At 47.1% G+C, this 23,468-nt stretch overlaps 1 protein-coding gene across 7 annotated transcripts in view; it reads left to right on the forward strand.

The window, feature by feature from the left end:
• Window positions 1–304: 304 nt before the first annotated feature.
• Clpb (ClpB caseinolytic peptidase B) overlaps window positions 305–23,468 on the forward strand; it is a 131,865-nt gene continuing 108,701 nt past the window's right edge. For 2 of the 7 annotated variants that reach the window (NM_001363991.1, NM_009191.4), the window contains exons 1-2: window positions 460–922; window positions 3,957–4,008. In NM_001363991.1, the coding sequence (NP_001350920.1) occupies window positions 520–922; window positions 3,957–4,008 (455 nt within the window). In that variant the 5' untranslated portion in view covers window positions 460–519. Of the gene's footprint in view, window positions 923–2,875; window positions 2,960–3,956; window positions 4,009–23,468 lie in introns of those variants that run through there. The other 5 variants (XM_011241702.2, XM_030242270.1, XM_006507488.4 and 2 more) reach the window with 4 other exon arrangements.

Raw genomic sequence — 23,468 nt, forward strand, 5'->3', positions numbered from 1 at the left:
AATTTTATTTAAACACTAGGGAAGTTGTTCTAGGATTCCTGTATTTTGATTTTCGATATTTTGATTTGATATTTGATATCTTACACAGTTGGGGCTGACCTAGACCAAGAATGTGATTTTGACCCAGACCTTGAATTCCCGTTCTTTCAGGTTCCCACCTTCCAAAGGCAGGGCTTAAAGTTCTGTGTTAATACAAATACGGGGCTCTGGAATCTTGAATCCTAATTGCCACGCCCCACCAGAGTTTTCCTTTTTGCCACGCCCCTCTGCCCGAACTGCATTTCCCAACATTCTTCCAGCTCCGCTGTCAGCGGTCATTGTGATGTCATTCCACAGCCCTCGGGGAAATGTAGTTTGTTTAGTCTCCAGCTAGAGAAAGATCTGGGGCTGTGGACTACCACTCCCGTGAGGTAGTGCGCAGTCCCACCTTATAAGCGGCGTCTTCGAACGCGCCGCGGCAGCCATGTTGATCGTGGCTAGCACAGGGGCCGGCACCAGCGGGTTTTAGAAGCAGGTGTCATGATGTTGTCCGCGGTGTTGAGGAGAACCACGCCAGCGCCTCGGCTCTTCCTAGGGTTAATCAAATCTCCATCTCTCCAAAGCCGGGGAGGTGCTTACGGCCGTGGCGTTGTCACCGGAGACCGCGGGGAGCCGCAGCGGTTGAGAGCTGCCGCTTGGGTGCGCCCTGGAGCATCTTCTACCTTCGTCCCCGGACGGGGGGCAGCCACCTGGGGGCGCCGTGGAGAACGCACCGAGATCCCATACCTGACTGCCGCCTCGTCGGAACGCGGTCCTAGCCCCGAAGAAACACTCCCGGGACAAGACAGCTGGAATGGGGTCCCCAACAAGACGGGTCTGGGCATGTGGGCCTTGGCCATGGCGCTGGTGGTTCAGTGCTACAGCAAGAATCCATCCAACAAGGGTGATTATGGGGTCAAACTGGGTTCAAGGGAGAGGTGGGTGGGTGGGTCATGACTCCTTTGGAAGGTTGAAGGTATTTGTAAATTTAAACCCGCATAACCTTACCTTGAAGAAACCCAGTTACCTTCTGCTGCCAGGAGCAGCAGATGGAAAACTCACTGAAGTTACATCATTTCCCATCGTAGGTCTAGCACCCTCTTTGGGATCAGTTTGTATACAAGTATAATTGGGGACATTGGACTGACTAATTACAGCCCGGTCCTTTTATGTACCAATATTATATCTTGTCCATTAGTCTTTCAAGAGGTCTCCAGGAAGCCTCAACAGCTTTAGGGACCGCCTCTACATGTTTTTCTGCGTACATAGGTCCAAGGAAGGAGGACACTTGGTTCTGGTGCTAGCCTGACCCCATGTTCCTCTCTAATCTTAGTTTCCCCACTGTCTAATGAAGGCAAGCTCTCAGTGCTCTAATATTTTGACCTTTCCTGGAGTTCAGAGTCTGTTTAGTTGCTTAGAGTTTTGCTTAGTGTCATGTTTAAGATGAGCTGGATACTGTGGAGGGTGTGTGTGTGAAGCCTTGGGGGACAGGGAGTTGGCTGAAAGTTGCTCTCTGGAGACTTACAGCAGTGGGGGAGGGAGGGAGGAGGTGGAGGTAGCTAACTCAGATTGGCTTCTTACCTCAGTTGCTTAGAGTTGAGCAGGAGCTGCAAGGGTGGCCTGGCTGAGCCCAACCTCTCAGGTTTTCAGTTGTCAGTGCCTGCCTGTCCCATGCACCCCAGACTCTGAGATTGTTGAACAAGATTGGAGACCGCCTTGACCTTCCCTTGTTTGTTTAATAAGATGGGGCCGCTTGGAAAGAAAGGACTTCTGGATGAGGAACAAGGACACGGAGGATCTTGTACTGTCTTTGTAAATCTGGACTCTTAATCCTTCTTTGCTGCCCTGCGTTTCCTTTCTATTGAAGAGGGCGTTGAAGTAGGTAGGGCCTTTCTAGTTTAAGCATGCGGGAATTGTATGGTTTCCGCTTGTGCAAACATGAAGGTGGCACTGTGCTTAGCTTGGACCTAGGTGTTCAGAAAATCCCAACTTAAAACCTAGCCAGCTAAGGGGAGAGGGTGCAGCAGCCGGTCATGCAGGGCTAGTGAGTATTACAGAGGATCAGAGAGCTACTGGGGTCAGGATAGCCTTCCTGGAGGACTGGAAGTCCTTGCAAGATGTGGGGCTTGAGCTTGGTTTCTGAAGGATAGCATAGGAAACATAAAGAGGGTGGGGGCCTGTGTAACCCACGAGGGCAGGACCTCCATCTTACCTCTGTTAGTATTTCCTTAATACCAAGCATCTGTCTACCAGCGTGTGACCCAGAGAAGGGAGACATTCACATGTGGTCCTTGGATTGGATTGGATTCCATTCCCAGACTTCAGCTAGCCTCATGTGGACAGGCTAGCAGTTTGGCCAGTGAGGGTTGGAAGACAAGGTCTTTGGAATAAGGTGAGAGAAGATGAAATGGCCCTGCATGCCAGGCAGGGGCGTTTGGAATTGTGTAAGCAGTGAAGAGCCATGGTCATAGGGACAGACTGTCTAGCAGCCAGTGTGTTTGGAAGAAGAGGATAAATGTGTCTGAAGTCTGGCCTGAGAGGTTACTGGGAGCCCTAGACTGGACTTCATGGCATGTCAATTTCAGTGATGTCCATCTAATAGAAGAGATGATGACATAAAGCTCTGGCTGGTTCCAGTCTTGCCAACTTGCCTAGACAAGTGTTGAGCAGAGTCCCTCAGTGCAATGTTCTGAGGAATGGGTCTCTTTAGAAGCCAAAGGGAATTCTGGTAATGGAAAACCATGGAAAGTTTGCGAGCCCAGGGTGCCTCACTCATTCCTCCCTCCTCTGAGAAGGAAGGGGAGTGAAGAGATAAGAGGTATCTATAAGGAATGATTCTCTTTTTTTTTCAGCTGGAGCTTATCTGGGTCCAATTAAATATATGAATGAGAACAATCCATAAGAGCTGGGTATGACCCTTAATCCCAGGAGGCCGAGGCAGGTGGGTCTCTTGAGTTCCAGGACAGCCAGGGATATAAAATGAGATCTTATCCAAGAAAACTAAAACAAGTACACACAACAAACAACCACCATTAATAATAATAATAATAATAATAATAATAATAATAATAAAACAAAAAACAGACAGTCCATAAGCTAAGTAGGACGGGCCTGGCTCCTAGTCCGAGGCTAATAGGTGAGTGGAGGCACTGTGGTCTGAACAGACTTGATTTATACACAGGATGAGGCTGGTGTCTTACCTGTCTTCATATAAGCTGAGGGTCAGGAGCTTAGATGAGTTATCCAGGGCCCAAGGCATGTAAGTTGCCAGGACTACATCAGGGCTTAGCTTGCCACTGATGCTAGTGATGGCTCTAATGTTTACCTAGGGGGTCTCATGGCTACTGAATGCAGGCCTGGGTAGAAGTCAGCCTAGTGGCCTACAGTACAGCTCAGAACCAGGCTGGGCACAGAGCACCAGTTGTGATCCGCTGTTGATTTGTTTTTCCAAGTGGCCACAAGGTGGTGACAACAACCAGCCCAGGCTTCAGCTAGGCCCGAGTCCTCAGGAATCCAACGGAACAGTTTGAGTCTCCTGTCTCTGAGCTTAGGCTATGGAATTGGGAGACTTTTCAGCTTCCTTGTGAGGCTGGCAAGGATTATTGTCTGCTGAATATCACAAGAAGTTGGTTGAGAAGGAAGGGCTACAGCAGCCACTCTGAGTAATAGAGTGGCTTGGATCCCAAGTGTCCATGACTTCTTTCCTTTCTTGGGGAGACCTACATACCCGAGCCTTACTACTTGGGAAGAGTGGGCACATGATATCTACTTGCATTCCCAGAGCAGGGTTGGGGTGGAGTCCAGCTGGGGAGATTTGGTTAGCCTTCTCCTGTCAACCTTTACCTTCTAGAGAAACTTCAGCTGACTTCCTAGGCCTTCTCTTGGCTCTGAAGGGCAGGCCCTGGGCTGGTGTCTGACCAGTACCCCTCTCTTTTCAGATGCAGCTCTAATGGAAGCTGCCCGGGCCAATAACGTGCAGGAAGTCAGAAGGTAAGTGTCTGGGCCTTGCTATCTTATACAGTAAATGTGTAATGTGGCCGTCCTGGCCCAGAGGAAATCTTTCCCTGCCCTGGACTTGTTTCCTGAGAGTTCCCTGTAGCCACAGACACAGGCTCCCTTGGTCCAGGTCAGACTTTATGTATTTTAGGTTTGGAGGCAGGTTCCCAAACCCCCGAGTGTTCAGTTGCAGTGGCTTGGCGTCTGTGGAGCCTGTGAATCTTCCAGTTTGTTCTTGTTCCTCTGTGGAAGTGGCTGTGTATTAATGTTTGATGCCTGGACTTGGGAAGCTCCTAAACGCTCTTTGTGACTAAGAAGGCCTGCATGCAGGGCTGAGGCAGCCTGCAGTTGCTCAACCGCTCACCTTGTGCTCTTGGGCTTCTGAGTGGAGGGAAGTTTGAGCAGGGAAGGAAACATTGACTTAGTCTAGGGACAGGGCAGAGTGTGCATCTGGGATGGATGCTGAGACTGGGGCCTGGCCAGAGCAGCATCAGTTAGAGGCTGTTGTTCAGAGGCAGTATTCAATCCTCTGGGGCCTCACCTTGCTCTTTCTGCCCTCAAATATATCTAAGTGGCCAGGGGCCCTTCCTTTTCTTACCTCACTTTTTGTTTTTATTTTTGCCATATTGGATCTGAACAGGTCTTGCACATTGTACTTGTCAATTGCTCTCATCCTTGGTTTTATTTTGTTGTTGTTTGTTTTGTTTACTTGCTTTAGGTTGTTTGTTTGTGGTTTTTTGTTTTTGTTTTTGTTTTTCGAGACAGGGTTTCTCTGTGTAGCCCTGACTGTCCTGGAACTCACTTTGTAGACCAAGCTGGCCTCGAACTCAGAAATCCACCTGCCCCTCTGCCTCCCAAGTGCTTTTTATGTTTTTTTGAGAGAGAGAGAGAGAGAGAGAGAGAGAGAGTGTGTGTGTGTGTGTGTGTGTGAGTTAGAGTCTCTATGTAGTCCTGGCTGTCCTGGAACTCTCTGTGGCTGGTCTTGCACTTACAGAGATTCTCCTGCCTCTACCTCTGAGTACTGGGATTAAAGGCATGTGCCACCATGACCAGCCAGTTTTATTTCATTTTATGTGTATGGGCACTCAGCCCACTGTATTTTTTGTGCATGATGTGCCTGCAGTGCTCTTAGAGGTAAGAAGAGGGCATTGGTTCTGGAGTTACAGACTGTGAGGTGACATGTGGGTGCTGGAATCGAACCCAGGTCCTTTGTAAGAGCAGCCAGTATGCATAACCTCGGAGCATCTCTCTAGCCCCATGACGATTTGTTTGTTTTTGTTCTGTTTTTTTTAAGAATAGATTTTGTTTTATGTAATCCAGGTTAGCTTTGAACATTTAATCTTTTTGTCTCAGCCTCCTGAGTGCTGGTATAGGCCACCATGTCTGGTATTGTGTTCACATTTTAGATAGGAAGTCAGTGTTAGGGGTCATTACCATGGACCTGGGGTGCCCTTCCCCACTCCAGATGCTTGAACATGTAAGACAGCATAGAAAGGCGGCCGCGGCGCCACCAAGACTTACTGCTTTGATTCTCCTTCATTTTATCTGCAGCATTATTATTGATTCTCAAGGGTGCTTTTGAGTATTAATGTTCAAGGCTTAGTTTTTAATAAACCACTTTTGGAAGTATGGGCTGGGAGTTGTTTTGTAGCCAAATAAATATGATGGAGCAACAGTTTAATAAACATGTGTTGATGCATCTTAGAAACCGAGCACAGATGTCATCTCGTTGTTATAAGAGCCATTCATAACGGAGCTGCGTGCAGCATCTTCATGCCCAGACATGTGCCTTGCTTTCTAGAGCCTCATTACAGGGGAGTGAGGAGGTGAAATTGGCTCTTCCTGACCCTGGAGTCACCTGTTGGTAGCTGCCAGAGGCTGCCAGGCTGCAGCTTCTCGCTGTCCACCCCGGCCCCCAGGCCAGAGTAGGCAGCAGGTTTGCTGAGCTGAAGCGTATGTCCTCAAGTCCCATCCAAAGGCAGATGACTGCAGTTTATAAGGGTTTTTTTTTTTTTTTTGCTTTTTGAGGCAAGGTTTCAGGTAGCCCAAGTTGACCTCAGATGCATAGCCAAGGGTGGCCTTTCCTCTGACCCTTCTGCCTCTACCTTCTGAGTGATGCGATTCCAAGTGTGCACCACCCTGAGCGACTCTATGGGGTGCTGAGGATCAAACCTAGGAGTATGTGCATGCTGGAAAGGCACCCTACCAGTTGAGCCTCGGTGTTTGGGCAGTTTTGTTGTCTTGTTTAGGGGGTGGGGAGAGGTGGTTTTGTTCTTTTTTTTTTTTTTGGTTTGTGAGACAGGGTCGCTCTGTACAGCCCTGGCAGTCCTGGAACTCACTTTGTAGACCAGGCTGGCCTCGAACTCAGAAATCCGACTGCCTTGCCTCCCGAGTGCTGGGATCAAAGGCGTGCGCCACCACGCTCGGCTGGTTTTGTTCTTGAGGTAGTTCTTACTATTTGGTTCAGATATAGGTCTAAAAACTCATGATTTTTCTGCTTTGGCCTCCCAAGTGCTATGATTATAGGCAGATGCTGCCATACCTGGCAAATATACTCACTCCTTTTCTTCCTTCCTTCCTTCCTTCCTTCCTTCCTTCCTTCCTTCTTCTGTCTCTGCTTCCCCAGTACTGGGATTATATGTATACACATCCTGTTAAATACATATACGTTTGGTTTGTTTGTTTGTTTTTCAAAGCAGGGTTTCTCTGTGTGTAGCCCTGGCTCTTCTGGAAGTTACTCTGAAGACCAGGCTGGCATCAAACTCACAGAGATCCACCTGGTCTCTGCCTCCCAAGTGCTGGGATTAAAGGAGCTCACCACCACAACCTGTTTTTGTTTTCTTTTGTTTTGTTTTAAAATTTTTAAAACATATGTGTATGTCTATGTTAAGGGGCAGAAGGGTGTACTCCTATATATACAGGTGCCCACAGAAGCCAAAAGCGGCTGTTAGATTTTTCTGGTGCTGGAGTTTACAGGTAGACCTGAAAGAACAACAGCAATGAAGGACCTGAAGAACAACAGCATGTGCTTTGCTTTGTTTTGGTTTTTTTCCAGACAGGGTTTCTCTGTATAGCCCTGGCTGTCCTATAACTCACTTTGTAGACCAGGCTGACCTCGAACTCAGAAATCCGCCTGCCTCTGCCTCCCGATTGCTGGGATTAAAGGCGTGTGCCACCACGCCCCACCAGTATGTGCTTTTAACTACTGAGTCATCTAACCCCAAATGCATATTTTTAAAAAGATTTATTATTTTTTATGTGCATTGGTGTTTTGCCAGGATGTATATCTATGCGAGGATGCCAGACCCCCCTGGAACTGGGGTTACAGATAGTTGTGAGCTGCCAAGTGGGTGCTAGGAATTAAACCTGGGTCCTGGAAGAACAGTCAGTGCCCTTAACTGTTAAGTCATCTCTCCAGTCCCTAAATACATATTTTTGTAATGGCAACTAAATACCTGCCAGCAGGGTACAGAAAGTGATTGGATCCCTACTATGTGACTCGGAATTGTTGGGACAATCTCATGCCATGGGTAATATCTGTGGGAACTTTTCAAGTGTGTCCCTAGTCCTTAGCTGGCCCTCCTGCCCTCCTTACCCCTTCTATTAGCATCTCCCTTACCCTGCATCTTAGGACTTAATTACTGCGAAGAGTCAACGTGACCATGGCAACTCTTATAAAGAAAAACATTTAATTAGGGGTGATTTACAGTCCAGAGGTTTAGTCCATTATCGTCACAGCAGGAGACATGGTGCTGGAGAAGAGTTCTATGTCTTGATCCTCAGGCAGCAGGCAGAGAACAACCTGAGCTTCTGAGACTTCAGAGCCCATGCCCACAGTGACACACTTCCTCCAACAAGGCCACACCTCCTAGGAGTCCCACTCCTTATGGGCCAAGCATTCAAACACATGAGTCCATGGGGGCCATTCCTATTCAAACCACCACACCCTGTAAGGAAGCAGTTGAGACACACACAGACTCTCCTCAGACCCCTTCTCATGCCATCCCACAGAGCTGGGTGGGACAAGCCGGGCAAGGCGGGAGGCAGGTAATGTGGGCTGACTTACACAGGCTGTGAGGAAAAAGTGAAGGTGGCTTGAAATGGGGGAATTCGCCTGACCTGCCCTAGGTTTGGGGTGCTCTTCTGTGAGGGGTAGATAAATGGGGTCTAGGAGGCTTTTGAGTATGGGACTGAGCCAGGTAAGACTGTTTTAGTAGGGCGAACACCTTTAATCCCAGCACTCGGGAGGCAGAGGCAGGCGGATTTCTGAGTTCCAGGCTAGCCTGCTTTACAAAGTGAGTTCCAGGACAGCCAAGGCTATACAGAGAAACCCTGTCTCGAAAAGCCAAAAAAAAAAAAAAACTGTTTCAGTAGATGGAGGCTGGAATAAATGGGGAAAAGCTGAAGGTAGTATTTTGAGAGGCTCTCTCAGGAAGAAACTAGGCTGAGGAAGGCCTTCATTGGTTGGCATGCCCTTCCCTCCTCACTGAAAGCAGTTCTTAGGAAGGGACAAGTGGCTACGAGTGGTAGTGTGCACTTTTAATCCCAGCAGAGTTAGGCAGGCTCTTTCCAGGCTAGTCATGTCTTCAAAGAAAGTTCCAGGCTTGCCAAAGCTACACATAGTGAAACCTTGTCTCAAAAAACCAAACAGCAACAACAGAAAAAACAACAGAAAAGTGAAGGAATGTCCTCATCTGGGCCGGGCAGATAGTAGAAGGCATCAAGAGAGATGACTTGGCCTCTGGCCTCGAGGAAACAGATATGTGCTCCCTCAGTTGCAGGTCTCCTGCTGGCAGGCTAGCCTGGGACAGGAGTGGAGAGCCTACATCCTCCTGCTGCCACATACTGCTCCTTACGTGATCCTGTATGTGTGCCAGCCTTTACTCCTGTCCATCAGGCCTGCCACATGTAGTAAGACTGACTTCTAGTCTCAATCCCCTCCCAGTCTCAATCCCCCCTCCCCCCAGGTTACAGTTATTTTGCCACGTGTATAATTGGTATGGTTAGTGACTAAAGCTCCAGATTCCGGTGAGCATATTACTCTACCCTTACCGTCCTGGGGCTCTGTCATTCCTGTGCCTCGCCCTCTCTTAGCTCCTGTCTTCCTTCCAGAATCCCAGGAAACTCAGGGTAGGAAAGGACTGATGCTTGGGGCTCTTCTGCTTAAGGAGGGAGCTTCACCCCAGAATCTGTGCTCCCTGGGACAGGTCACGGACCCTCTGCCTCACCCCGCTGCACTCTGTACCCATTCACTACCCACTGCTTCCCTTGGGCCAATCTTTGAGGCTCAATGGGAATGCTGCCCCTTTGAGCCTTTTGCTGACTCCTAGCTGCCATGTCTCTCCTGTCCCCTCCTACTGTATCCTTTCCTGTGATGTGAGAGAGTCTGAGGATCTTCTGAAAGAGAAATTGGAGGTCAGTTTGGAGAAATAGGGTTAAATGTCAAGAATGCAGATAGTAACTCAGGAAAACTAGTGACTCCTTTTGTGTGAACCCAGGCAGGCACAGCTCAGTGCTCACAGACTGCAACTCAGCAGCCCTGGACAGTGCTCCTACTGATGGGGACTGTTTATTGCTTTATGAAGATCTGGCTAATTGTAGGAGGGGTGGCTGTTTGGCTAAAAAGACAAGCCAGGATCTACCATCTGCCACACATTATTCTTTTTACATTTTATTAATTTTGTGTCCAAGTGTTTGGGTGTACAGATGCTGTAGCATATATGTAGAGGTTAGAGGCTCGCCAAAGGAAATTAGTTCTTTGTTTCAGTGTGTGCGTCCTGGGGTTGAACTCAGGTCCTCAAATTTGATGGTAGGCACTTTTACCTGCTGAGCCAGCTCACAGATTCCATGGTATTCTTTCTATTAAAGAGTTTGGCGTGGTCATACTAGTTCAAACCTGTAGTCCTAGCACTCAGGGTGAAACAGGAAGGTCTCCAGTTCAAGGCCTGCCTATGCTACTCAGTGAGTTGGAGATCAGCAAGACTGTCTTCAAACAAAACAAAAATAAACTCACAAGACACCAAAACAACAAAAGTTTGTGAGTCATTGGATTGTATGCCTCCCCAAGGACAAGGGCAGGCAGGGTCTGCAGTCCCTCTCTTACTGATCCCAAATACAATGTGACTAGAATTCAACAAGCAGGCAGTCCTGAGCCCGTTCCAGTGTCCCACTGCTGCATAGAAAGGCTGAGTTCTTCTGCCTTTCCTTTCCCTTCTCTGTGCAGCAGCCATTTCCTTCCTTTGCCTTGAAGTGCTTCAACTTTGCAAACTCACAAGCTCACAGCTCTCACTCGAGCTGGGAGGCTGGCCCCTGCCCTGCTTGGCAGCCGTGAGAGCAGGTGATTCCCCTTCTTAGCCCAGTCTGGCTTATGCACTGAGCCACTCATCCAAGACCAAGGGGTACTGGACAGACTGCAGCACATATGTCTGGGCTCAGGCAGAGCCATGTGGGGCCTATTAGGCTGGGGACTCAGGACAGGACTGGGAGATTTTTGGCCCTCCACTGTAGATCACATTTCCTTCAGATCACACTGCTGATAGACAGCATCCTGCCTGCTCTTTCCCTTCACTGGACTGAGAACTGGGCCTCTGTTACTGCTACCCAACTTGGTCCTTTCTCAGTCCAGACAGGTACCTTTAATGGCTGGGAGACCTTTTTTTGCACAGATCATGTGTCCATTTGACAAACATTTACTGAGTACTTGCCATTTGCTGGGTTACTTCTTGGCACAGGGGACACCTGAGCTATCATGACCCTTTCCTTTGATGAAGAAGATATGGAGCTGGAGATGGTTGTTATCCAGTTGTAATCCCAGGACTCTAAAGGAGGGAGGTTGGTGAATTTGAGGCCAACCTGGGCTACGGTGGTTTGACCCTGTATTGGGCAGGAGAAGCTGGACTCTAGAGAGCAAGAATGGGTGCTATGAAATGATGCTGGATAGCTGTAAGGAAGGACCATCCACACTGGATCTGTAGCTGTTTAAAGCCAGTGTATATATAAAAGGCAAAAATGTTAGCAGATAGATTTGTAGGTAATTAAAAAAAAAAAAAAAGATTAGCTGCTTAGTGGAAAACATGTCAGCCAGCTGCTATAGTAGTATAGGAAGACAGCCTGAAACATAGCTATAACTTGTATACAGTCATTGGTGGAACGCTTGTCTGGTTTTGGTAAAGCTGGGTTCATTCCCTGCTTCAGAGAAGAAAGGAAAAGAAAGAAAAGGAAAGGAGAGGAGAGGGGAGGGGAGGGGGGGAGAGGGAGAGGGAGAGAGAGAGAGGGGGGAAAGGGGAGAGGAAAAGAAAAAAAAAACAACTGGAAGAGTCCAAACAGATTGTGGGGGTGGGGGCTAAGATGATAATAGCACAAATGAGGGCAGTTAACTAGACTACCTGGACTAGTGCTCATGCCTCATTCAGAGTCTAATACATAGTAAACATTCAACAGATAAATGCTGAGTGAATGAATAGGGCTACCTGTGTTTAGTTTCAGAAGGAAATGTTAGTGATTGTGGCTGGAGCTCCTGTACAGATGCTGTTGCCCTGCACTGAAATGAGGTTTGGAGGATTTGAGCCAGAAAAAAAAGATTGAAGTCTGTTTTGTTTGAGACAGGGTCTTACTTTGTATCTCTGGCTGTCCTGGAACTCACTATATATACCAGGCTAGCCTTAAACTCAGATATCCACCTGCCTCTGCCTCCCAAAGTGCCCAGATTAAAGGCATGCACTTAAAGGTTTGTTTTTATGAATTTTATTTAATTATGGGTACATGTATATATGAATGGTGGAAGTCAGAGTGTTGGGTCCCATGGAGCTGAGCTGGAGCACAGACAATTGTGAACCACCTAATGTTGGTTCTGGAAATTGAACTCAAGCGGCAAATGGATCTTAACACATCTTCCCCCCGGAGGTCTGTTTTAGACATGCTTGCTGGACTTAGCCATATGTACACATGCCTGTAATTCCCTACACTTGGGAGAAGAGGCAGGCAGATCTCTGAGTTCACGGCCAGCCTGATTTATATAGCACTCCAGGCCAGTCAAAGCTGTATATACAATGAGACCTGGTCTCTAATTAATCAATAAGCATGCTAGATTTATCAGTTATCTGGAAATTCTCTTGACATACTGTTTTGGTTTCTGGTTTGCTGGTTTTAGAAAATAAAGGATTAAACTGGTCTATTAGATGGCTTTGGGGGAAAAATTGTACAGTTCAGGAAAGAAAAACAGGTTGGGCTTTGTTGAGGGGTAAACACATTTATTCTAACTTTGCACTGATGGTCTGGTTTGGCTCTTGTCCCCCGATGCTCCAGCTTGAGGCACTTGCTGTCTGTGTGCCGGGACCAAGGTGTCCCAAATGTGTTTAGCTACAGCGTACAGGTGACTGTTGTACGAATTGATCTGGGGATTTTATCCAATTAACAGAAGACCTGCCTGGTAAACGCATTTGCCTGTCTCTGGGCCTCAGAAAGACTGGCTGTTTATCGATCATTGTATCGTTTTGGCTGGATGGGAAGATATTAATGATGGCACCAGAGCAACCAAAACAGTCAGCTCTTTTAATCAGTAAATATGTAAATGTCTTTGTGGCTTGCAGTGGATTGAAGCGGAATCTTTATCTCAGGCCAGCGGAGGTCAAAGCCTGAACAGCAGCATCACGTTCTGTAATCTGGTAGTTTGTGCTTCCTGAGGAGTCCAGGTTTTTGAATGTCACCTGCACAGGCATCCTGAATGCTGGGCTTTTATTGCAACATAACGTTACAGAAAGAAAGAAAGTGTTCCAGAATTAGAAAGCCTAGGGTATGCTTTTGTCATAGTTAATAACCAGCTGTGTGACATTAAGATGTCACAACCTTTCCAATAACAACAGCCCACTTCACAAATAATGACACAGAAGTTCAGGCTGCTTAAGTAAATCTCTCAAAGCTGCCCACTTGGAACGTAACCCTCCTCCTTATCTACCAGTGAGGCTGGAAGCCAAAGAGAGGCTGGTCTGGGTTCCCATTTCATCTTAGGAAGCTGGCCAAAGGGAAAACCATTTCGGCCAGGTTTGCTGGGAATCCACAGGTTCCTAAGAATAAACCGCCCCCAGGCTTTGCAGCATTCTCTCTAGTTTTACCTGTCTAAATCCTGCCTCTGCCTCCATCCCCCACCTCAAGCTCTTCCTCCAGAAAGCTCATCCTGGCTGATATCCACAGCTTTTGTTCATTGCCTGTGAATGCTGTGGCAGGCAGGCAGTTGATACTGTGTGCCTCTTACCACTGTGTTACAGAATAGACTGTTATGTACATTTCCAGATAAGAAAACTCAGTGCTTAGGCAGACTTGGTTCCTTCTGGTGGCCTCACAGCCAGTGCATACTTGTGCTTACACCGAGGCCCACGTCCATCCACAGCCTGTGCTTTTTTTCCCCAGAAGCTCATACTGAGTGCTCATCTCTTTCTTACCAAGTGATACTGGATCTTAAGGCTGAGTGGCTCACCTCCTTTTTGTCTCCAGTTGCTTTGTTTGTTTCTCTTCATCTGGCTGTAAACTCTGAGTATGCTACATGGTACCTGCTTCTCCTGCCTCCACCTTAGCAAGTCACATGTGGTTGTCTAAGCACTCCAAAGGAGCAGAGATAGTCTGGCCTGTTGATTGATTAGTTGATTAAAATACTGTTTATTCTCCAAAGACTCCCCAGTAGGAGAACCCAGCCCTGGGCAGCAGCTGGGCCAGCTAACTGGTCTCCAGGAGTCTCCATTCATGTGGATGGGGGACCCTGCCAGCCTGCATAAGAATCTCTTCAGAGGCTGGGCTGAAACTTCCATCTCAATGGCCTTTTGTTTGGGGTTAGCACCCTGGCCTCCCGAGAAGGCTGTGTGTTTGACCGGCCTTCCCAGATGGACAGTGAGCAGGGGCTGGTTTTAAAATACAACAATTGAGAGGCCCCTGGAATTCCATGGACTCTGGGCTTGGAATACAGCAGGCAGAGCCTGATCTCTGAGGCTGAGGCTGAGGCCGGAGTGTGCTCAGTCACTGTCCTTGGCTTAGTCAGGGTTTTAGGCAGTTTTACTCTACCCCTAAGTCTCAGGTGCTCTCTGCTCCTGAAGCAGGGGTAGGTTTTGATCAATCAAGCATTGACTCATACACCTAATCTTTCTCCCTCTCCTTTTAAAATATAACTATGAGAAAATTCACCCTTTTAACGTGTAAAATTCCATGGCTTTTAATACATTTATAAGATAGTGCAACTAATGTCTAACTCCAGAACATTTCATGACCCTGCCCCCCCACCCCCATCTCATTAGGAGTCATCTCCATCCTTCCAGCCCACGCTCCTGGCAACCACTAGTCTGTTTCCTGTCTGTGGATTTGCCCATTCTGGACACTTATGTGAATGAGATCTCACAATCTGAATTTTGTATCTGGCTTCTTCAGCTTAGCTTAACTTTCCAAGGTTCACATGTGTTATAGCACATTGTCAATACTTCAAGCCTTTTAAAAACCGAATAACATTCCATGTACAGTAAACACATTTTGATTAATCTATCCGTCAGTTGACAGACATGCCTTCACAGTGTGAAAATGATCAACAGTTATATTATTATGAACAAGGCCAACTTGCCCTTTACATTTTTTTCCAGCTGCATTAATCTCTTTGTTCTTTGGATCATTTTTCCCAAAGTAACTATTTCCATGATGAAATGGGTGGAGTTCCCATAACACTTGGCACAGCGGGTTGCCACAACCTGCTCATCCGTCCTTCAGTGTGGTCCCAGATCTGTCCTCTAGGGCTCCTCACCGGGCTCCCTTTCTTTGTTCAGATCTTTAAATGATGAGATAGTAGTACTAGGAAATAAATATTAGGAGTTTATGTCCGTCTACCCAAGGCTGGCTCCCTAAGCTATGGTTTCAAGTTGCCATATCCTGGCCATTTTATGATGGAAAGGCCATGAACTTTTGTTGTCCTCTCTGAGTTCCAGTGCGGCATTACTGTTATGAGGGCAAGGCAGCCCTTAGTAGAGATGCTGTGCTTCTGTTAATGTGGCCGCTTTCTTGCCTCAGTCTCATTGTATTCTACAGTCTGTTAAGCTTTGATCAAGCTGAGGATCAGGACTACTTGCACTTTGTAAACATTTGACTGCATCTGTTTGCTTAGCTTGGTTTGAAGCAAAGGCACAGCCACTGAAGACACTGCTTATAGGTGTGTGAAGTCGGAGGTTGTGGGGAGACTGCTATGGCGAGAAATAAGGTGATCTGCAGCTGTTCTTATGCTGAGACTAGAAGTCTCTCTCTCTCTCTCTCTCTCTCTATCTCTCTCTCTCTCTCTCTCTCTCTCTCTCTCCCATTTTCTAGGGGAGAAGCCTCTAATGGATCACCTGCTCCTTGGAGGCTTTTTCTTTATCATTTTCTGTCAGCTATAGTCCTATCAGAGAGCTAGGGTATGCTGTCCAGTGCCAAGTGCAGAAGAACAGGCTGTGTGCTGTGGGAAGCACAGAGTGAGTAGGGCTACAATTCTAGGCAGCCGCCCACTGCCGTGGCATCTGAAGTCACTAGGACACTGAGGCAGGAGGATCACAAGTTCAAGACCTGCCTGAGTGAGTTCATAGAGACCTGGGTGAGTTCATAGGCAGCTTGGGCAACTTTTTGAAAGTTAAAAATATTTGGGAGGGTTGGGTAGTGATGGTGTACACCTTTAATTCCAGCATTCAGGAGGCACAGACACAGGCAGGTAGATCTCTGTGAGTTTGAGATCACCTCTGGTCTGGAGAGCAAATTGTAGGACAGCCAGGGCTACACAGAGGAACCCTGTCTCAAAAATTAAAAAAAAAAAAGAGTGGGGAGGATGTTGGGAAGTGGCTCGAGTAGAGATGGCTCAACAGTTGAGTGCTGCTACTTTCTAAAGGACCTGAGTCTAGTTCCAAGCACCCACACCAGACATCTGTACATCCTGTAAGCTCATAAACTCAGACAGACACACACTTATAATAAAGAAGAGGAGGAGGAGGAAGCCATGCTATTTCTATATCATGCAGGAGGCCCAGAGTTCAATCTCCAGTACTGGAAAAAACCAAAAACTTCATTCAAGAGTTTGCCAGATACAAAGAGCCAACATGTTATTTTGGCTTTCCTGTGCAAACATCTCAGAGGACCCATGATAATGCATTACTGGGGGTGAAGGGACCTGTTCTCCAAACTCAGACTGAGTGCTCTCTGTGTGAACAAGGTCTGTGACTGGTCCATTGCATCCCTTAGTCCCCAGTACAGAGGATGGATGGCTTTGGAGAACTGTTTTGTATTTTGTCCCCCGTTGGTGGGGACAGGTATTCTGGTTCCTCACTGAAAGTCTCATGTGGCTTGGCAGTAGTTGTGTGGTTGTCAGTGAGTTTGAGGAGCCGGACCCACTACTGCTTCTTATTGCTAATTGTAACAAGCTTCCAGGCAGGCAAGCACCCAGCTGCCCTCGGCTGCAGCCTAGAGGCCTGCCTTGGGGCCAGTAGGTGGCGCCCATAGCCCTTTCCCACACCTCAACTGCCTGGACCGCAGTCCCGAAGGCTGTGACAGGGCCTAGGTGCCCACATGGCAGTGTCCTGGGTTGCTCTTTGCCTTTTCAGGTTGTATGTTCGTGATTTATCCAGTCTCAGCCAGGCACAGCTCCCTGAGGATGCAGAGGTGTTTGCTTTAGCGGACCCCCAGGGGGTTATTAGAGGAATCCATGCTCTGCTTTTCCCTTCTAACAGAAGAACTCTGCATCCATAAAGTCATTCCTGTTGCCCTGTTGCCCTGACCATTGCTCGCATGGCGCTGGCCTCCAGGGTTCTTGCTTCTGTCTTAGCTGTTTGCCAAGTATGCATTTGTTCAACGGCTGCCTTGGAGGTCTGGATCAGTACCCGCTCAGCCCTGCAGTCATCAGTCCTCAGGAAGAGCTCACACGGTGCTGATGAGTGGAGGAAGTGGTACCTCGAGGCTGAAAGGGAGACACAGGAACTGGCCTTACAATGCAAAACATGCCAATAACATGAAGGTCACAGAAAGGTTGAAGAACTCTTGCAGGTGAAGTGAAGACACACAGTGTTTGATCTTTATATTGATTCTGTCTTACGTCTGGATCACAATACTGTGAAAACTGTTAGGATAACGGGAGACATTTGACCATAGGCAGAATGTGAGGTAGATGCTCAGCCTGTGCTATCAGTGGGTCAGGATCCTCCATGCTCAGGCCTTTTATATATTATGTCCTAGTATTTCCAGAAAGCCTACATATATATCCTTGTGCACTTAAATCATCTCTGGGTTGCTGTACTCTGTTTTGTTTTTTAGAAATAATGACAACAAAAATGTCTGTTATGTTCAATATAGATGCAGGGGATTTTTAGTTTCTGAGTTTCTTTCTATTTTTGATCTGCACTTGGTTGAATCTTTGCCACATTGAGACTTTGGCCATTATGACTGGTGGTTCTGTAGAAGTCCGTCCTTGTACTAGGAAATACATGCCACAGTATTTGGAGATAAGGGGCATAATGTCTGTAATTAATTCTCACATGGGCAAGTAAAATGTATTAGAAATAGGAACCAAATTAATCAGAGTTTAAAGTAGGTCCAAGTCAAGGACCTGTGAAGGTTTTTTGGTGCTAATTTTGTAACTGGTTTCTAAGTTTAACAGTTTAAAAATAGCAATCGCACATTAATACATAACAGGTGTCTGCAAAGAATAGGACAAAGAGTGGCCACCCAGCATTGAGCTTTAGTTAGACCAGCGAATGTCATTTTGGTTGCAGATAAATTCTTCACCATTTGCCTTTAACATTTGAACAGATAGTGTAGTAGCAGCTACCATTGCAGAACATCCTGCACCCTCACACCTCCCGTGGTCATATGGCCACTCTTGTTAGGAGGCTCTGACAGGCCAAGGAGGTAAGATGAGAGAGGCTCTAAAAAGACCTGTCCACAGCACACAGCCAGGCAGAGGCAGAGGTAGAGGTAGAGTCAGGCTCCTATCTGGTTCCGTCCTTTCCCAGAGAGGCTTGGTGAAGCAGCTCATCTGTGTGTTTAAAGATTGGGCTGTTGATTCTGCAGGGCAGTCATTACCTTCCAAAACACTGAAACTAACTAGTAGGAAAGGCTCAGGATGAAGTGTGCAGATTCACTCATCTGAGTTGTGGGTGCTTTGCATATACCAGTCTCCATTCTCTCATTATTCACTTGCTTTCCTGAGGTTGCCAGGTGTAAGAGTGAAAACAAAGGCACCTGGAGGGCTTCCTTGAGGAGAGGGTCTGAGCTGAGCCTAAGAGGCTGGTGCTCAATTTAAATAGGCAATGCAGAAGAGGCCAAAGGGGCTCTGTGCCTGTGCAGTCAGAAATAATGTAGACCTTTACCTTGAAATCTGTAGGCCCAGACTGGGGTCTAAGAACAAACAGCCTTTGCTGTCCTCTCCGTACCCCCCTGTCCCTGGCTAGCTGAGAGATAAGGCACAGATGGAGGCTGCCTGGGGATTCTAGCCCTAGGCGCCTTGTCTCTGCTCAGACAGAGGGCCTGGTGCTGTTATTACTGTAAACAGGGCCTTCTGGGCGGCTCCAACCAGGGTCCTGTTGCCCAGATAGTGATCATGATTGGGTCTGCATGGCTCAGTGCTTCCAGGCCTCTGATGCAGGTGGGACAGAGCTCCCCACTCTTCAGCCCCTCCCTGGTTGCAGCTGAGGGCCAGTTCCTGCAAAAGATCCGGAAATCAGTTGGAACAATGCTTGATTGAAGTTCGCTGGCCGCTTTGTATTGATTGGTCATAAAGAAAAAGGAAGAAAAGTGAGGTGGTGTCTTCTTTCTTTCCCTGAGAAGAGCTAGTCCTAAATGACTTAAATGTGCATCTGCCTGCCTAGGACTTCTTCCTTCCTGCAAGCACCCAAGCCGAAGGAATTACCCTTTTAGATGTCTTACTGGGTCAGGTCTGCTGGGAATCTATTTCTCAGTTTTTATTTTGGTGCTATATGTATTTTTTTTTAATAATTTAGGCTTATTTATCTTTATTATGTGATTGTTTTGCCTGTGTGTGTGTGTGTGTGTGTGTGTGTGTGTTTCTTCTGGAGGTCAGAAGAAGATACTGAATTCCCTAGAACTGGAGTTAACAGGTAGTTGGAAGTCACTACATAGATTCTGGGAACCAAACCCAGGTCCTCTGCGAGAATAACTTAACAGCTGAGCAGTCTCTCCAGCTCTAGATGCTACACACATTTAAAATGATAATGTTTTAGAAGTAATAGGGACTGCAGAGAAAAATAAGGCCCACAGAGGTAGATTTATCCTGAGCAATACATCAAGTACCTGACAGCTGTGGTTAGAACCCATGACCATCAGCCCTCCAGACCATGTCCCCACTCCTGAGTCTGAGATGCCTCGAACATACTTATACACAGGAGCCTAAGTACTTTGAAAAAGACTGCTGCCGCAGGTTTTCCACCACAAGACAGAGCAGTATTGGTGGCAGATTGGTGTTTGCAGGTGCTATAGAGAGACTCAACCCTGAGAACTCCCATGTGCCAACTGCCAGGGCAGGAATGGGGTGGGAGGTGGGGCAGATGAAAACAGTTCATTTCTGGAGGGTACTGGTGACTGAGGAAGTTAGACAAAGCAGCCAAATGTTAACTGTTTTAATACAGATTAGCACGGGGGACTGGGAAGGAAACAGACCATTTTAGGGAAACCTTAGAGGATGAAACTTGAAAATGATTAAGAAAAAATGAGCAATGCTGTGGTCACTGTTGTGAAAACAACAATAGAACTTGCAACTGCAAGGAAGTGCTCAGAGCAGAGAGTGAGGTCAGCCTGCTGCCCTCCGGCTCTCACCAGAAGAGCGACGTCTCCTCTTGGCCTTTGGCCTGCTGGCCTCTCACATCCCTGGTTACTAGAGAAGACTTTTTTTCCTTCTTTGCTCTTAGGCTCTGCTACTGACTGTCTTCCCTTACCGGGGGTAAGCAGTTTATTTTTTTGTTTGTCTGTTTGTTTGTTTGATTGCTTATCGAGACAGGATTTCTCAATGTAGCCCTTGCTTGTCCTAGAACTGGCTCTGAGACCAGGCTGGCCTTGAACTCAGAGATCTGCCTGCCCCTATCTCTAAAGTGCTGAGATTAAAGGCTTGAGCCACCACTGCCCACCCAGTGGCAGTTTATTTTCTATCCACAGATATGTTCGGGTAATTGCTATATTTTTTATGCCATCCTGATTTACTCAGGACATCAGGTGTAGTGGCAAGGAGCCCTTATCACTGAGCCATTTCCCCCAGCCCTCTCCCATCACTAGTGTAAATGGCCAATGATACTAATGGCATAAGCATCGCTGTTTTCATAGTGCTTTAGTATATACCAAGTGTCTTAACTGGCTTGATTTATTTGACTTATTATCTCTTGACACCCCTATGTATGATATACATATACAGTAAGGCGGGGAGAGGGGCGAGCTCTGGAAGACAAGGTTCTGTTACATAGCTCTGGTTGACCTTGATTCATGGTGATCCTCCTGCCCCAGCCTACTGAGTGCTGGCATGCACCACCATACATAACCAGGTCCTGTCCTTTCACTAACAGAAACAGTGAGCAGGAGCTGTTGTGGGAGGGAACAGAGAAAAGCCAAGTTATACATTTATCCATGGGCCACCCCTCAGTAAATGGCTGGCAGTGAATGTGTTTGAACTGAGGTTTTTTCTGCCTTGTATACCCTGGGAGTTGTGCAGAAGCTGGGACTCAACTCTAGCTGTGTGCTGTGTTCTCCTGTCTGCTACCCTGAGCCATCCCCAGTTAGTATCACCCACCAGTGCCCCGCCAAGCAGAAGAGTTAGTTCATTAGAGAGAGCTGGCCACAAGTCTGAGCCCAGGAAAGCCTGCGGTGCCCACCCCCTCTCCCCAGTGCAGCGCAGGCTGCTCGGCCCTGACTGGCAGCCTGCATTAAGCATTCTACTCATCATCTCAGGGATGATGGAATCCTAACCTTTTCGGAGACACCGTGCTCTGTCACAAGCATTGCTCTTTTTAAAAGAGATTAATTCACTTGCCGCATTTTGTCCATTGGTGAAAATCACCAGGGGGAGCAAGGGTGGCTTTCTCTGGCCTCTGAGGCCCTTTCAACTACTCTCAGCAGGCAGTCCCCGCCCCACCCCATACCCAGCCCGCTCAGGACTTTGAAATGAGTGCCTGCTGGGCATTTACTTGACAAAAAGCAGCAAAATGAACTAGGGAGATGTGGGTTGTGAAGTCCTAACTTTGGGGGATGCTCTGCTCTGAGGGAAAGCAGAGGAGACACAGTGCCCTCCCCACCCCAACTCAGCACCTCAAGTGGATAACTTGTGGTTGGGTTTGCTGTGGTGCTAGTGAACTTCTCTGGTTCTTCCTCACGTTACAGAGAGCCCCACAGGTATGCTATGTCTCTCAATCCCCACAACCACCTTGCATGAGAGAGGTTAGCATCCTCTCCTTCACAGCAAGTGACCACAGAGCCTGGATCCTTGCTGTCTTCCATTACACCCTGGCCCCAAGAGGCTGCAGAGAGTAATTGTCAGTCACGAGCTGGGCTTGAGGCTGGTCTCCTCCTGTGACTGGCCCCAGGTTGCAGAGCCCTGCCCTGATATGTACGTGTGGATATGGAAATGGCAGAGTGCAGTCCTCACTGACCTCAGTGAAGCTCACTGAGGGGTGTGACTGCTTAGGGTGCTGGGATAGTAAGTGCAGAGCTTTGCTTTGCGCTAGACTAGACACAGGGCTTCTGACTTCCCAGACAAGGTTTTAGTGTATATTTCAGGCTGGTCTTGAACTTGCAGCAATTCTAATGCCTCAGCCTCCCAGTGAAAGATATGTACTACAATGCTGAACTGGCCTTACAAGAGTTTTCTTTTGTTTTTTCTTAAAACTAACAAAAAAAAGAGTCTTTGCAGAAAAAACAAACCCATATATGTAAGTAGTTCAAATTTTTCATTATCACAAGTTAAAAACAGCAGTATATCCTTTGTACTCCTTAGATTTGTAATCCCAACATCCAGGAGGCTAATACAGGAGGTTCATGAGTCAAGGCCAGCTTGGGATGCTTAGTAAGTTCAAGGCTGATATAGGCAACATAGTAAACTTTGTTTCAAAACAAAAATAAAAAGTCTTGTATTGCAAAGTGTCTCAAGACAAGGCATGCACAGAGGACCCCTTTCTTGCTGGTATAAAGGTCAATAGAACAAGATTATCCTAAGGATACTGGCCCTGTTGTTCACACCACATACACGCATGCATGCCTGTGATCCACACAACTTCCATTCCCAAGGAAATGGTTTCATAGGTCCCAAGGAACATGGAGAGGATGTCCTTTGAGCATTGTTTTTGGTGGCTAGCTGGGTATCCCTGGGAGAGGATAGGGGAAAATGTGATGGATTGTTCTGGTCCCCTCTTCTCATGGCCATGGATAATAAAGAAGGTAAGAAACCTGGGTATAAATTTTCTGTGGGGAAATAAAATCTGCTTTTGCACAAACTCTGTGGTATCATAGAAGCATTTGGTTCTGAAGTAGATGTATCTGAAGTACAACAGTAGATGAAGTTCTGGTCCTTTCTGTGATTCTGAAGGAAGCTTAGATAGATAGGATAGAAGTCCAGATAGGATAGAAGATCAGGACAAGATGGAGAAAATCCTTTGCCCTTTCCTCATTGGACATCTGCCTAGTGGTTGGACCATGTTTTGTGGAATTGCATGCATGCATGTTTAGACAAGGTCTTGCTACATTTCAGGCTGTCCTAGAATTCATTGTGTGGTCTGCCTGACTCATGGGACTCATCCTGCCTGGACCTGAGGATTATAGGATGGAGCCACCATGTCTGGCTGAATTGAATTCTTGACTTAGTCCTCTATTTCTGACACTGTGGTCTTTGATATCCTGCTGTCCTAAGTCCTCCTTTTAGAGTAGATGCCATGTCTTGCCCACATATAGAATCTAGCACAGGACCATGCCATTGGCTGACTGAAATCAATTTCTGTCTTTTCCTTGTGTTATATGAAGAGAGGTACTGACTGGAGGTAGACTGGTAAGATGAGGTGAGGAGGGACCATTTGTAGAATGGTTATCAACCTGCTGTGTAACCCCTTCACAAGTCATTTTTCCTTGTTACACCTGTCTCCTCGTCCATTAAAAGAGATTACTATCTGCTCCTTAAGCTTATGAAGAGTAAATCAACTCAGGAACTTGAAGTTCCAAGAGGGCAGTCCATAAGTAAGACATAGCTTTGTTCAACCTGTCTTTGTCTGCCTTGTGTTATATGGACCGGGACCCAGGATTCAGATTTACAGTGATGAGCTTTTAGACCTTGGATTTGTTGGTTTGCTTGACAATCACTGACCTCCTGTGTACTAAGCACCTGGCATATAGGTCCCAATAGTTCTGTGTGGGCTCGAGTGGGAACCTAACTTAGCATTTCTTAAGTTCTTTCCTACTTTCTTTGGGTTGAAAGATTTGTATTTTCCTAA

The sequence above is a fragment of the Mus musculus genome, chromosome 7 (assembly GCF_000001635.26).
Source record: "Mus musculus strain C57BL/6J chromosome 7, GRCm38.p6 C57BL/6J".
Classification (NCBI taxonomy): Eukaryota; Metazoa; Chordata; class Mammalia; order Rodentia; family Muridae; genus Mus; species Mus musculus.